Source organism: Lepisosteus oculatus, chromosome 4, assembly GCF_040954835.1.
Source record: "Lepisosteus oculatus isolate fLepOcu1 chromosome 4, fLepOcu1.hap2, whole genome shotgun sequence".
In the NCBI taxonomy this organism is placed as follows: domain Eukaryota; kingdom Metazoa; phylum Chordata; class Actinopteri; order Semionotiformes; family Lepisosteidae; genus Lepisosteus; species Lepisosteus oculatus.
This window is the reverse complement of record NC_090699.1, coordinates 16,210,888-16,225,941: the sequence shown is the minus strand read 5'-3', so window position 1 is coordinate 16,225,941 and position 15,054 is coordinate 16,210,888. Positions and strand designations below refer to the sequence as shown.

The following is a 15,054-nucleotide window of genomic DNA, read 5'->3' as shown; positions in this document are numbered from 1 at the left end:
CTCACTCTCTCTCACTCTCTCTCTGTGTGACTACATTGTAAAGGAACCAGTTTCACAGGTATTTTCAAAGTAGAATAAGGGCAAGTCCACCTCCCCCGCTCACATGTTTTCTTAGAAAAAGATTCACAACACGAAGCTGTGTCAGTCTTCTGTGTAAAAGAAAATCGGTTTGACCACCATGGGTGCTGGTTTTAAGACGCTGCTGAGTAAAGGAATTTTCCTGCTGTCAGCAGTATTGTGTATATAGTTGACCCTTACCTGAATGAAAACAGGACATAAAGAAAGGGTTTCAGAAATCAAACAAAGCTTTATTCTTTTGTTTTTGTGGTCTGGGTAATTGGAGGCTATGCTGTTATGCTTCCTATGGTGATATACGAGTTTTTCACATGAAGTCGTATTGAGCAGTATTTCTCGCATTGTGAACGTGTGTACACAGCGGTCCCCCTGGGTTCCAGTTAGTGTGTAATTACGCATCGATGAAAAACCGGAGGTTTAAAAAAAGAGAATTAGTTCACTGATAGTTTTATGTGGAGACTGTGAACATTTTCACATGTCGTGGTCTTTAAAATGCATTTGGTTTGAAGGCTTTCTGTGTTTCCCTTCCAAAGATATGGACAGATGAAAATTCGAGCGTGGTAAAAAACATGGCTTAAAAACGACATATACAGCTATATAATCAATGTACTGTAATCAATATTTAATCATAATAATATAATAAATATATAATTAAATAGAAGACCGTGGAAGAGGTTGCGCCTGCTCTTGATTTTGCTGTTCGTTCTGTGGCTGCAGGTGTTAAGGATCACGTGCAGTGCTTCTCCTGCGGAGGCCGGCTGGGAGACTGGGAGGTGGCCAGTGACCCCTGGAGGGAGCACGCCAAGTGGTTTCCAGAGTAAGCGATGCGGATTCGCTGTGTTTGACGACAGGGAGGAGAAAGAGCACACCCAATAGCACTTTAATCACTTCCAGGTCATCGCATCAATTTCAGTTCCCCTTTATCCAGTTCAGGGTTCCAGTGGCTCAGAGCAGCAGTGCCAACCCCTGCGCCCCCTGTGCTGCCCTGCCCTCCGCTTCAGGTGCTGAGGTGTAACTTCTAAAGTCTGTGACCATTGACACTGAGCATCAAAAGAAACTAGAACCCTGAATGCCTGCAAGCTTCAGAAAAAAAACAAATATTAGGTTTCAAGATATCTACTATACAGATTTTGGATATTGATTAAAACTTTGTCCTCTTCTTATTTCATCATTCATGGCTGTCTAGGACGCACTGTACTTGAGTGACTTTGTCTGTTCCACTAGCGCTCAGCCACCTCATTACATCTTGGAACCTGGAAGCTGGAGTCGGTCACCTCTGGTGCACCTGCCTGCAGTGGAGCAGAGTCCTCTGTGACAATGGCCTTTGTGTGGACTGATGGGAGCCTGAAACAGATCTGCCTAAACAATATGAGTGTCTAGTCACTACAGAACTCTTGAGTGCACTTTACTACTTTGTTCAGGCCCTGAGAGCACTGCTGCACACGTTACAGGCTCGTTTCAGTGTGACCGAGTTCCAGGAGCACAACACGCGTTACTCACCTCTTTAGCCATCAATCAAGCCTTTGTGTGGATTTATGGGAGCCTGTAATGCAGACCTGCCAATACACTATGAGTGACACTACAGAGGTCTATTTGTAGTGACTGATGGCAGCTTGATTGCACTGTTCTCTGGGAGCCCATGTGTTGTACACCTTACAGGCTCATTTCAAAGTGACTGTGTGCAACACGTTACACAAAGAGCTTGAGAAAACAGCTGCCTTCAGAGATGAGATGCATGCAGTAAATGCCCTACTTAAAAAAACTTACAAAACCCCAGAGGAAGTTTGTGGGACACACTGAGACAGTGTGTTGTCTAGAGCTGAGAGATCACTGAACAGCTTTGCACTTATCCTCCATAAAGGACATAATGGACAGGAATGGGACTGACACCCAAAAGACAGTATGTGTGACCTGGTACCCAAAATAACAGAGTTTGTGATGTTCCCATCTTTTTTATATTTGGTTCCAAGGAAAGAGCCACAGGGGCAGCAAAATGGTAGAACCTGTGTTACTGTGTTACAGTGTAGTAAAGCCAATCTCCCATCAGAACAAAAGCTTTTCTCCTGTTTGAAAGTCTAGCTAACATCCATAGACAGTCATAGTTTCCAGAAAAAGGACAGAAATTACGAGTTCTGGGACAGGTGCAACGGACACAACATTTTTGCCAATTGATGATAACAAAAATAAGAGACTGGCATCCAGCACATCCAACAACTAGAAAGATCTCTCCCAGTCCGAATGAGGTTTTCCATAAAAAAAGTCCTTGTAGTCCCATACAGAAAAGGAGAAAAACATTAGAGTTGGAGATGGCAACATTGGAGGGTCAGTGTGTTTAAAGGCCTCAGTGAGCCAAAGCCCCAGGTTCAGCAAAGGAGGTCTGATTTAAGTAGAGATACCAAAAAATGAACACGCATCAGCCCAGGTTAACAGCTGCGCTTCACATCCTGCAATCTCCAACTTAACCCCAGCGCTATGCAACAGTAATGTTATTCTGTACCACCAGGAAACTCCACAGTGCAGTAGTCATCAGTGTTGATTCTGATGAAAAATTAAGTGAGAAATATTCAGTTGATTTTCTTTTCTAGCCGAAAAATATAATTTTTCTTCGTAGGTGTGACTACCTCCATAGCAGACTCTCAGAAAGGGAGATTTTAGAACATATCCGTTCATATGTTGGATTCCACGGAATAACGGTATGGGTACACAATACAGAAGATTTTTTGTTTTCAGGTTCAAACTGTTTTACTTTTTATTTCAGTTTACTTAATATTTTTGTATTTTCAAAATATTATGTAATTTTGATCTGCTACGGTAATCATATATGGGATTAAATCATAGTATTTGATTTATTTAAATAGCATGTTAAAATAACAAATCTCAATCATTTTTCCATGATGGTCAAAAGCTGTCCGTTTGTCATGTGAAAATGAACTCTTCAAATTGACCCTTTTGAAATTTTGCCTTTAAATCCACAACAGTGTGTAAGATATTCATTGGAATCTAACATGGTTTCTTCGTCTTATTTGGTTTGAAGATGCTACCTGTTCAGGAATATTATTTTTCATTAATTATGCTGTTACTCTTTTTATGTATCTATAGGCCAAACATTACTTTGTCGACAAAGTGAGTGAAGAAACTGAGATAGCAGATCAGAGTCAGAAAGGTGAGTACAGAATGACTGGTCTAGCAAAGACTACCTGGAGAACCTGAACTTTACTCCAGACTCAACAGGATTTAGAATTATTTCAATCCATCCATTTTTTAACTGCTTCAGCCAGTACAGGGTCTTGGGAGAGCCGGAGCCAATCCCAGCAAGCAATAGGTGCAAGACCTGCCCAGGCATACACCCTGGACACCCAGTCCATCACAGGGGACACACACCCACAGCAGGGCCAGTTTTCCCAGAATCCAGTTCACCTACCAGCATGTCTTTGGTACCCCAGGAGTTGAACCTCTGGCTCAGTGTTGTGTGCCAGCAGTGCTCACCACTGCGCTACCATACCCTCACCTAGGCCATTTCTGTCTCCACAGCCTCGTCAGAAGAGATCCTTCGTAGCATATTTGAGAATGAGTGCTCTCGAATGGAGTCCTACTTCCAATGGCCAAGCGACTCAGCTGCAGTTCCATCCAAACTGGCGAAAGCTGGCTTCTTCTACACAGGTGAAGAATGGTAATTTAAAAATCTAAAAACGCCAACACTGACATCTTGCATCTGTGCTCACCCAATGTCAGGCTTTTTATACATATCAGTTTAGTAACAATTTTGTTATTTTTAATAGAAACACTGGTGTGCTCATCCCATATATAATCACAACTGTTTTTTCTAAAGTCTGCTGTTCTTGTTGTGTTTTTATCAGTGTTTTTGTTGTGGAATTAGTGGACAAATTTAATTTTGGTGTGGCTGGTAATTTTAAATCAATCGTTCAGTCTTTTGTTTTCTCTAGAGCCCTTTGTAAAAGAATGCCACAGCGTGCCTTACAGATTGCTATAGCAGGTAAACGGCACCTGACCATGTGGCCAGGAAAGAGAAGAAAACAACCCCCCCCCGTGGGTGACAAGAAACCCCTGGAGGTCCCAGGCCCCAGTGGCGACGCCCCCCACCCCTCCTTCCCCTAATGAGTTTTTTGGCACATAGATCATATTAAACCTGGGTCCACTATGTACCACTGTGTTCTGCTTGGTATGTGATGTTTTTAGCGGATCACTTAAATAAGGGGGCTCTAGACCCTTTAGTGTTTTGTGGAGAAGACGAAATGCTTTAAAGTCTGTCCTAAAACAAACCAGGAGCCTCTGTGTGGATGCTGAAATTGAAGAGTTGTACTCTTGTTTTTTTATTCAAGTTGAGAGACACGTTTCAGCATTTTAAACAGGGTGAAGTCTGGATATAGTGCAGTCTTCTGTACCAGACAGCAGCAGGTTACAACAGTCTGGTCTCTGTAGAAAATAAGTCAATCTTGTAAAGATCTTTCTGATGTGTCGATGTAACTTAAAAATGTATGTGTAGGTGAAGAGGAAACTGTTCAGTGTTTTCAGTGTGGTGGGAGGATTTCACATTGGCCTGAAGGAGCTGATCCAGTACAGGAACATCAGAAGATCTTCTCACAGTACGTTATTCTTCCACAGATAAAAGAGATTTCCTTTTATCTATAGATAAAAGTTGCTACCTCCGCTCAAATCAACCTGTCAAACACCTGTAATAAAACATCTAACTGCAGTTATTAATGTCCTGCAGCACTGAGTAGCATAAGCCATTTTCTACAAGTTTTGACTTTCAGAGATGCAAATTTTTCTTTGCGCAAATCAGTCTGTGAGCTTGAGAATGGAAGCAGCCAGATGTATAGAATTGTAAATCTTTTTGCATATATCTGTAATGGGAGTGAATTTCCTCAGGAAGGATTTTTTCAAGGTTTTTAAGCCCTTATATATCTTTATAAGGTGACAAGATTCCAGATTAATCCTTCTGTTATTAATACACAAATAAACGTCTGCTTTCAGATGCCAATATATTGTTAACATCAGTCAAAATCCTCAACAAAGTGACACTGCCGTTAGCCTCAAAAAGGTAAGGGTTTGGATAGCTTTTAAAACTTCCACCTTTCCGTCTTGATTATTCAGCTCTGATCCTTGGAGTGCTATCTGTTTCAAAATTGCTCAGAATCAGCTGGAGCACTAAAAAGACCTGAGAGTTACTGAGATCAAAGACCTATAGAGGAAAAAGGAGGGAGGATTAGCAGATGACATCTAACAATTAAAAAATCCTGAGTATCCAGCTGCTTGTTTTCAATTCCTCACCCTCTTAATTACCTAACTGAAGCCTTGATTTAAATAACGCGATGATTCATTGGAGTATTTTTAGAAGTTTTATTTTTCTACCCAAAATTTTGGAATTTGAGATTACTTATGAGTAAGTGTTAAAAGCGACCAGACGTTGTCATTTCGAATTAATCCTATTGCTGAGTCAGTAAAGGATTCAAGTGTGTAACTGAAAGCTTGGTTGGAACAAGATCCAGTTCCGACCATCAGCACAGTGATTGGAGAGTGATTAGGGAACCTGTCTTGATTTAAAAACTTAAAACCTTAAGCAGAAAACTTTCTTCCCACTCATTGCAAAATTCTATGAAAAACAGGAACACAAAGACATATGCAAAATCCAGCTAAATAATGATAATAAATGGTGAAAAAGAAAGAAGCTAGAATCACTATCAGGAAATCAGGGCATCAGGAAATTTGGGGGATTTTCCAAGACATTATTTTAGGGGCATCAGGCATGAAGACCAAATACTGTAAATCACTAATCTTCGAAAAAACATCAGCTATCACTCAGGAAGTGAAAGTGCATGAAAAACTTGAGGTATCAAGTGATATCATGAAAGGAAGATATGAAAGAGAAATATTAACACAATGTTTCCCAAATATCATCAGTGATTTCAGGGCTTTATTTTACATTAGCATTTGAGAAAACAATCTAGGAAACTAGTTGTCTTTCAGCGTGTACCGGTGTATTTAGAGATGCCTGTCTTCTCTTTTTAAGGAGCTCAATCAAGATACTGGTGTTTCTGCCCGGCTTCTCTTATCGTCTTCCACAGGTAGTAAATAGTTTATTTGGTATTTGACAATACTTCCCATATTGTCAAACCTAATATATTTGTCTCTGTGAGCTGTATTCTACTCACTCATTATACTTTATTCATTATTGTGTCACTCTATAGTGACAGTAGCATTGGGAAAAATATACAGTACGTTTCCTGCAGTTCATTTGTAAATGTCTTGCACAGTGTTTAGTTCAGTTTTATTTGACTGATGAACTTACCAGTTCGTAGGATTAACATGCAATTCAAGGAATCATTATGCAACCTTGGTTCAGTTGTCTTTTTTTTAATCATTATTTCAGAGTCTCGGCTGGAATTAAATATGTTGGAGAAGGAAGCCAGGAATCTGCAATTCCTCCTCAAGAAGGCCTACGCAACCAAGGAGTTCAGCAGGTCCTTCCCGTTCTCCGATATCCATATTCCTTTTGATATCCGCCTGCTGTACACGCAGGTAGTCATGGAGACGAAGGACTTCAGGAACATTCCTCTTGCTCAGGTCACTCTGCCTGAAGTGCTGAGAGACCTGCGAAACATCACAGTGTTAGAGGGCCAGTTAGGGAGTGGGAAGACAGCCTGTCTGAAAATGATAGCTATGCTCTGGGCTCAGGGGGTGTGTCCCGTTCTGAGGCGATTTGAATTAGTGTTTTATATTCCCTTGAACTGTGCCCCTGAAAAACTCAGCGTGACTGAAATACTTAGGGATCATCTTCTCAAAGAGGAGCTGGGTATTTCAGAGTCAACCTTCCAGGAATTGATCCGTCATTATCGAGAACGTGTCCTGTTCCTGCTTGATGAATTTGGGAAGGATGCAAGTCCTCTTCCCATGCTGATAGAGGAGTTGATTCATCGGACCCACTTGTGGAAAATCCAAGTAATCGTTGGTGTAAGAACCCAAAGCCTTTACCTTATCCGGAAGCATGCTGAGCTCCTGATCGCTATCCTAGATTTTCCTCTGCGTGGCACCATTCGCATCTTACGGAGTGTGCTGTCTTTTAACATGGTCCAAGTGGAGGATGTTTACAAAAGATTAAATACATTCCCTGCCATCTGCCCCATCATCAAGACCCCCCTCTTTGGGTTAGCAGCCTGTGTGTCAAGGATTAAGTTCCCCAACAGAGAGTTTACCAGCATCTGCCTCCTCGACTGCTACCTGCAGTTCATAAGGAAAGACTCCGCTGGGCAGACGGGTGTCTGCGTCGACACGGTGTCCAGCGTGGGGGAGCTCTGTCTGAGAGGGCAGTTCCGTGGGCAGTTTGAATTCACAGAGGCTGACCTTCTCCAGGCGGGAGTGAAGGAGCCAGAGGCCCTCAGGCTGGGGCTTCTGAACAGACTCACAGCCCAGAGAATCCAGCCAGTGTATCGGGTCTTTCACGTCTGTTTCCAGGAGTATCTGGCCGCGGTGCGCATGAACGAGCTCATGACCTCCAGCGTCCCTGAGGAGAGGGAACAAAGTCAGAAATACTTAGAAGAGATCGATTCTGTAGCTACTTTTTTATGCTTTTTGCATTTCCTTACCTTCACCTCTACAAGGTCAGAAAGAGCAGCTACAATCGTCACGGACTATACACTGAACAGGATTAACAAGAACGCTGCTTTCAATGCTGACAAGGCAATCAAAGCGTTCCATACTCATCACCCTGAGATCCGGGTTTGTATTGATACTTTCCTGCATGCTATGAATGCCGCCCCAGATTTACGCATCACTGTTACAGATACTTTTCTCTTCGACCAGGTTTTAAGAATGCTGATTGACTCCCCGTATTTACCCTCCTGTTCGCCAATAATCACAGAGGGAATGAAAGGGAAAACCTTCCTCATTTGCTTCTTTCCATTGCACGGACTGTTTTATTTCATAAGTCAGTATCCAGAGAGCATTAAGGGAATCAAAAGCTTTCACCTCCATATTATAAAGAAAATTACCTCTTTTGATGAGAATGATGATGCGAAGCGAGATGATCGCTTTCAAATAACAGAACCACCAGCTGTTGAACAAGAACTTGCTGGCTCATTTAGTGATCCTGAGAGATTGAGGACAGAAAAAAGAATGTTTAAACATTTGTTTAATTGGGTAATCGGTTTTCTCTCTACTCTCATACCTGAGGAGTTTATCGATTGGCTGTGTTCGGCTTACAACAGACATGAATATAAAATCCCCCTGCTGCGCATGTCCATCATGTTCACAAGACAACTGACGGAGAAAGAGCTGGGAAACTTGAGCCTGCTGTTCTTCCTGTCAGACTCTGTGGTTCTGGATCTAATTCACAGTTCAGGAATAGTTCAAGAACTGCATCTTGTTCTGGAAAAATATGCTGCAAAGGTCAAGGAACTGTATTTGTTATCCAACCAAATGAGTGAAGAAGAGCAGGCAATTCTTGCCTCACTGACCAATTTGAGGTCCTTAACTCTGATGTGCACAAAAGCAGACATTCCAGGTAAGAGGTCAGTGGTGTTGTAACGGTGTGGTCAGCAGGCCTGGATCAAGTGTCAGGAAACTCCCTTTCAAGGATATCTTGACTGTTTCAGAATGGATTAGGATGCTTCTCTTCATTCCATAACAAATGTACCTACTGAATTTTAAACACAATGCAGATCTTTTCAGTTATTTAAAACTTTGAGAATTTGTTTTATGATTCTAAGAATCTGGGAATCAGACTGCTGTAGTATGTTCAATGTACAGAACACTCTGCCATCATGCTGTGTCAGATGATTTTAGACTCACACATGTTAGCATTGTGCTTTCAGCAGTAAGGAAAAACTGCTTAATTAGCATCTTAGTAATAATAATGTATAATTTTCTAAATGCAGCTAAAAATCCCTGTAATTCTGGGGTAGGTTAGATATAGAATATCAGATAACGTAGTGTGGAATAACTTTTCGTCGTAAGAACCTTTCCTACATAGAAAGCCATCGAGTTCATTTGGTAGTTATTAGTGAATTGATCCAAGGATCCAGCTGTTTCCTGAAAGAAAACTCTCCCACCACCCTTTGTGTGAAGTGTTGTCTCCTATGCCATGTTTGAAATGTGCTTCCCTGTAACTTCCATTTGAGAAGCTCGTTCCACACTCCCACCTTCCTTTCTGTAAAATAGAGCCTCCTGGCTTGACTGAAGGATCTCATCTAGCTGTTTCGAAATGCACTTGCATATTGTTTCTACTTGTGCAAGGGTTAGCTTGATGTCTCCACAAATGGAGAATTCTCGAGCAGGGACTTAATGCTTATGAGGAAAAATGGGGTGTGGTTACCTGTGTTACAAAACTGTACATTTCGGTACTCATATTTTTTTATCATTGTTAAATGTTAAGTTTATGAGAAATAGTAAAGTGTTAGTAAATCTTACTAGTGAGTATCATTGATGAAAATGAGTACTGTAAACTTCCAAAAATATTTTTTCTCCTATAATTCAAATCATGCTTTTGTGCAAACAAATTATATCACTGCTATGTGATAGTTTACTTATATTTGTTTTTTGTTTCATTTTTGTAGTGAACATTTCCTTTACTTTTTATATCTTGTTTGCATTACTATTATAAATGCAGCACTATAGTCCTGTAATAAAGTTTATTTCTGCACAGTAATAAGAGATTGATACAGTAGCTTAGGGGACCACAGAGGGTATTTGTTATTTAACTTTTCTTAGTTTCTTAGTAATGACTTACTAATTAATAGTTTAACAATTTAAATTGCCTTTTCTAATGTTCCAGAATTACTACTCCGTCAAATGGACAAATTTGCAAAACTGGAAGAACTGAAATTAGTTCTGGTTTCAGCTCCAGGAAGTTTGTGTGCTCTACCAGCTGGATTCAGCAAAGTGGTTACCCTAAGGAAGCTGCACTTGAATAATAACATGCAAGAGGAAGACACTATTCTGGGTAATATTAAGTGAATCCATCCATCCATTTTGTAAAGTGCCTTAAACAGTACAGGGTCGTGAGGAAGCCAGAGCCTTTCCCAGCAAATAAAGGGCGCAAGACAGGATAGACCCAATCAGACTGGATGCGACGCCAATCCGTTGTAAATCAGACTCAGACACAGACACAAACACACACACACCAGAGCCAATCTTCACAGAGGACAATTAACCTACCAGAGTGTCTTTGGACCGTGGGAGGAAACCCACATGAACATGGGGTGAACATACAAACTCCACATAGACAGCAGTCCAGGTGCAGAATTGAACCCAGTGTCCCAGTGCTACAAGACAGCTGCCCTGTGCCCCTGAATTGGAATAAACATTTAGGAAAATAAAATAAAAATAAAAATCAATCAAAACAAATATATATTTAAAAAAAAAACACTTAACGTGACCAAACAAATCAAATGTTGTTGCTGCTTGAATTTAAATATCTGCCCAACCTGCGTTCCAGGTCTTAATTTTTCAAATTTGATTATGTAACCAACTACAAGTTACTTTCATTATTAATACCAATAACCAAAAGTAACTAAAATATCGGAAAGTACGATGCCGAAGTCAAATCAATATACAGTAATTATTATTGGGAAAGATCCTACTGTATTATTGCAACTTGATTGCACTGCCCTGCTTGGTGAAAGAACCAGCTGCTGTGGTTTTCAGGAGGAGTGGCCAGTCATCGTCTGCACCAGTAACAGTATGAAGCTGCTGATGGGTGGTTTTTTGTTTTTTGTTTCTGTTTTAGCGTGGCTTCTTGCGCATTTCCCACTCTTGTCCAGCTTTGTATTGGAAAGTGACTCCTGTCCTGGGTTGGAAGGCATCATCGGCGCCTTGCCTTGCGCTAGCCTGCAGGAGCTCAAACTGGGCTGCATAGTGTTTACCGATTCTCAGCTGAGCTCTTTTGGTGAGCCGTTTCCTTCTGCCAATGAGTCTGCGCCATGTTCTGATGGATCACATTCCAGATTGTTGTTCTAGCAGTTCTTATCCACACCAGCGGGTTTTATAGAGGTTATCAAAACTAGTCACCCTGCCCTAGACTTTTTCACATATTACTGACAAAATAATGCAAAATAAAAACAAAAGTCTACAGCTCATCCCAAATCAATTAGAAATATAAGACAGAATGTAGCTTGCATGAGTAGTTTAATCGCTTTTGCTATGAAACACTTGAATCCAGGGCATTATCCTCAACAACATGCCTGGGAATCTTGTTCTGCACTCTTATAGTTTCCTTCTGTGCTCTTTGGTTCACATTTCACTGTTCATTCTGAAGATGTCCAGCCAGAGTTTCTATTTCATTTTCATCGCAATTACTGTTCAGAAAATCAGACCATTTGTTTTTCACTTGGAGGACATATTTTACAGTGTGTGAATAAAGGTAAAATAAATTGTGATTTAGGTTTATTTCCCTTGCACAGCCTTTTCACAGATCAAACTGTACAGAGGGTTGTAGTTGTGATCTCTGCTAATTGTAAAGTTTTGTTTTTTTCTCAGTTGCACAGCTGGGGAGATTCACCAATCTGAAAGTGCTGAAGCTGTGTAATGAAGTGTTTGACTCTGTGGAAGTAATGCCAGCTTTCGGTAGGTGGAAACTGACTTGGCGAAAGGCCAGGCACTTCTCGCTGAGTTACCGAAGCTTTCATGTGAACCACTCGTCTTATTGACAATGAGACTGTAACATATTTATGATTTGATCTTAAGTTCTATGACTTTTTTAATATAGGCTAATTGATTGGTTGATATGCAGTTCAGCTCCAATTTCTTCGAGATGCTGGGCATGATTGTGTTGACCTAAAATGAGTTTGCTTGCTCTGCATGGGTGGCACGGTGGCTCCCTGGGGTGTATTGCTGGGACATTGGCATTGCCTGTCATTGCATTAGCAGTTCTGGAGCCCTGGGTTTAATTCTGGACCTGGGTTCTGTCTGTGGGGAGTTTGCATGTTCTCTTCGGTTTAGTGTGGGTTTCTTTCAGATGCTCTGGTCTCCTCCCACAGTCCAAAGACATGCTGGTAGGTTATATAGATCTGTGCACATCTAGATACATCCAGGATGTATCTGCCAGGCACCTGTTTCTTGCTGGGATAGACTCCAGCTGCCACGCAGCCCTGTACTGGATAACATGGCTAGAAAATGGATGGATGAATTTGGTTTACAGAATTATCAATTTTTAAAAACACACCGCATAGATATTGTATTGTATGTGTGCCTATAAAACATTTAAGTATCTACAGCTGGCATCTATATGTGCCCTGCGATGGAAAACCAAATGATGAAAACATTTGACTGTCCATTGGACTTGTTGTAACAGTCTTGAAACACAGGCTAATGCAGAGAAACAGACATACAGACATAAGGCTCAGAAACAGCACTGTTTATTCATAGTCCAGGGAAATAAAAAACTCCAAAGTAAAAGCCTAACTCTTTTTCAGTCCCTCACTATCAGGAGTGGGCAGCTAAGCTAATTGCCCTCCTCAAAGAACCGAACAACTCTTAACTCCAGTCTCTCTCTCTCTGTGACTCTTCACCAACAAAAAACATTTCCTTGAGTCTCTTCATACTAAACACTTCCAGAACCTTGCAGCTCTTTCCTCTGTGTCTTTCTCTTGGTCCCTCAGATGCACAAAGCCTAACGGAGGATCTGCCGTCTGTCTTCAAATGGCAGAAAGCACAGCAACTGACTTTTGGAAGCTTGAGCTTCCTTCTCTGTGATCTGACACCTGACCAATAATCTTCCACCAGCAGGTCAAGGGTCAAGTGACAGCGGGCAGCAGCTCACACCCCACAGCAGTCTGGGAAATGTGGTCCAGACAAGAACCTCCAGTTTGTCTTGACTCACTCCCCTCTTGCACATATTTGTACAGTACGTATAGTAAAGAGACTGAATGTCCTGAAGGGATAGGCCGTCCTGAAAAGAGCTGAGTAAAGTGCTGCTAATTATCTGTGTTCTCAGCTTGTGCTCTGCAGAAACTTAAAAACCTTGAAGTCTTGCATCTGCCATTTGGAAGAGGCATGAAGGAGGCAGCTGAGATGATTATTAAAGCTTGTCAAACTCTGCCGTGTTTGAGGTCCCTTCGAATGCACTCCTGTTTGAACGATGACAGTCTTGTCACATTTGGTAAGTTGTACCAAGATCCTTTACGTTTAGAATAGATCTGCAACAGAATAAGTGCTTGTTATGACAAGCCTACTGTATGATTTTCAAATGGTGTAAAAATAAGAACTAAATCAAACCTGTCAGTGCTGTGGCCCTGGGTTCAGTTCCTAAGATGCTATCTGTGTGGCATTTGTATGTTCTCTCTGTGTTGATGTGGGCTTCCACGCACATGCTGGTAGGTTAATTAGCCTAAGTCAAGAGTGTGTGTGCGTCTGCCCTGTAATGGACTGGTGTGCCATCCAGGGAGTATCCTGCCCTACGCCTGTTGCTTGCTGGGATAGGCTCCAGCTCCACTGTGACCCCATGTGGGATATTCTGGTTAGGAAGTGGATGGGTCACAGAACGCAGCCAGAAGGTTCAGAAACAGTACTCTCTACTTTATCATATTTTTTGTTTTCTATGTAATTTTTCAAATACATTGCTTAGGATGCATCCTACAGTATGTCTGTTAAAAACATTCAAAACATCTAAATAAAGTAAGTGCTTTTAGTTATTTTAATCAGGCATAGGAAATCATAAAATTGAGCTTTTTCTAATTTTTGATAAGCTTCATGCCAGAATTGTTATCCTATTGATTTAGGATTGTTGTAATAAAACAGTAGTTCTGTTTCTAACAATAGTGCATTTCATTTTTCAATGCAATTGAAGATTTATTATTAGAAATATAAACAACATGGTAGTATTAGTATTCTAAAAAAATAATATTGTTTAAACCTATCTATCAGGAAAACATTATCTTGGTTGATACTACTGTTTTTAAACAGTAAAAATAGATTTTCATGGTAATGCTATATCAAATTTAGATAACTAATTTGTGGAAATGACATTCAAATGAATTAAAATGCTTGATTAGCTGCCCTTATCTACAGCTGCAATACCACAACTGTATTCCATGTAGTAAACAAATATAAATCTATTTTTTAGCAAAGGCAATCCAAAATGGCCATTTCCTTGGACTTCATAAACTCATTATAGACCACAGCATCAACACCACAGAGAGAGGCTGGCAGGAATTGTTCCACTGTCTGGGGCGCCTGAGTAACCTGGTGAAGGTGGACATCTCCAGACCCGTGTCTCATCTGATGAAACCTTCTTCCCGCCTGGTCGTCACCTTTGTGAGGGCCATCGCGCAGCTCCCCAGAATCCAGCATGTTCTTCTGCTGGGCTGGCTGCTGGACGAAATGGACCGGAAGCTGTTCAAAGACATGAAGAAGAGGCATCCTCAGTCACGACACATTAGTTTGACCTACAAGATCCACGTTCAGCCAAAGATTGTAGAGAGCGTTTGAGCTTTAGTTGGCAACACGTACTGTACCACAACTTAAACAACAGAAATCCATCCCCTTTCAACCATCGCTTTCAGACGCTGTTGGCACCCGGTGAAGTACAGGTGTACTTGAAATGAAATGAGATGTGTACTTGTACTAATTAACTGCTGTCTCGATGTTTTTCTATTATTGGAAAATAAGACTGCAAAACCTGAAACCTCTAAATATATTAATATTAATTATATTTACATTTCCCTGTGCAAGGTCTGAAACAACTCCTTAGGCCTTGCAATCTAACACTGACTGTTCTTGGATCCTATGGGGAAATAGAAAGGGCAGAAGGGTCATGATCTGTTTTGTAACCAAGTGTATTCTGTAAAAGGATGTGATGAACTGTCTCCAGTCATTCGTCCTGCTCTCCTAATATGGACTAGCTGTAGATTGCTGTAATATCTCTCGCTGTGCTGTTGTTACCGAGGGAGCTTGGTAAAGTCCCTGATTATCTCCAGCTGGCAGAAGAAATAAAGCTGCAGACTGTTGTTCGCTGTAATCTCCTGA

The 15,054-nt window shown here is 41.1% G+C and overlaps 1 protein-coding gene across 3 annotated transcripts in view; it reads left to right on the top strand.

Annotated features, from left to right (window-relative positions):
• LOC107077277 (baculoviral IAP repeat-containing protein 1-like) overlaps nt 1-15,035 on the top strand; it is a 150,575-nt gene extending 135,540 nt beyond the window's left edge. For 2 of the 3 annotated variants that reach the window (XM_069188016.1, XM_069188017.1), the window contains exons 3-15: nt 793-892; nt 2,687-2,768; nt 3,175-3,238; nt 3,607-3,735; nt 4,580-4,679; nt 5,071-5,137; nt 6,107-6,161; nt 6,467-8,596; nt 9,866-10,033; nt 10,820-10,978; nt 11,569-11,655; nt 13,025-13,189; nt 14,153-15,035. In XM_069188016.1, the coding sequence (XP_069044117.1) occupies nt 793-892; nt 2,687-2,768; nt 3,175-3,238; nt 3,607-3,735; nt 4,580-4,679; nt 5,071-5,137; nt 6,107-6,161; nt 6,467-8,596; nt 9,866-10,033; nt 10,820-10,978; nt 11,569-11,655; nt 13,025-13,189; nt 14,153-14,517 (3,671 nt within the window). In that variant the 3' untranslated portion in view covers nt 14,518-15,035. The remainder of the gene's footprint in view (nt 1-792; nt 893-2,686; nt 2,769-3,174; nt 3,239-3,606; nt 3,736-4,579; nt 4,680-5,070; nt 5,138-6,106; nt 6,162-6,466; nt 8,597-9,865; nt 10,034-10,819; nt 10,979-11,568; nt 11,656-13,024; nt 13,190-14,152) is intronic. The other variant, XM_069188015.1, reaches the window with a different exon arrangement.
• Nucleotides 15,036-15,054: the final 19 nt, after the last annotated feature.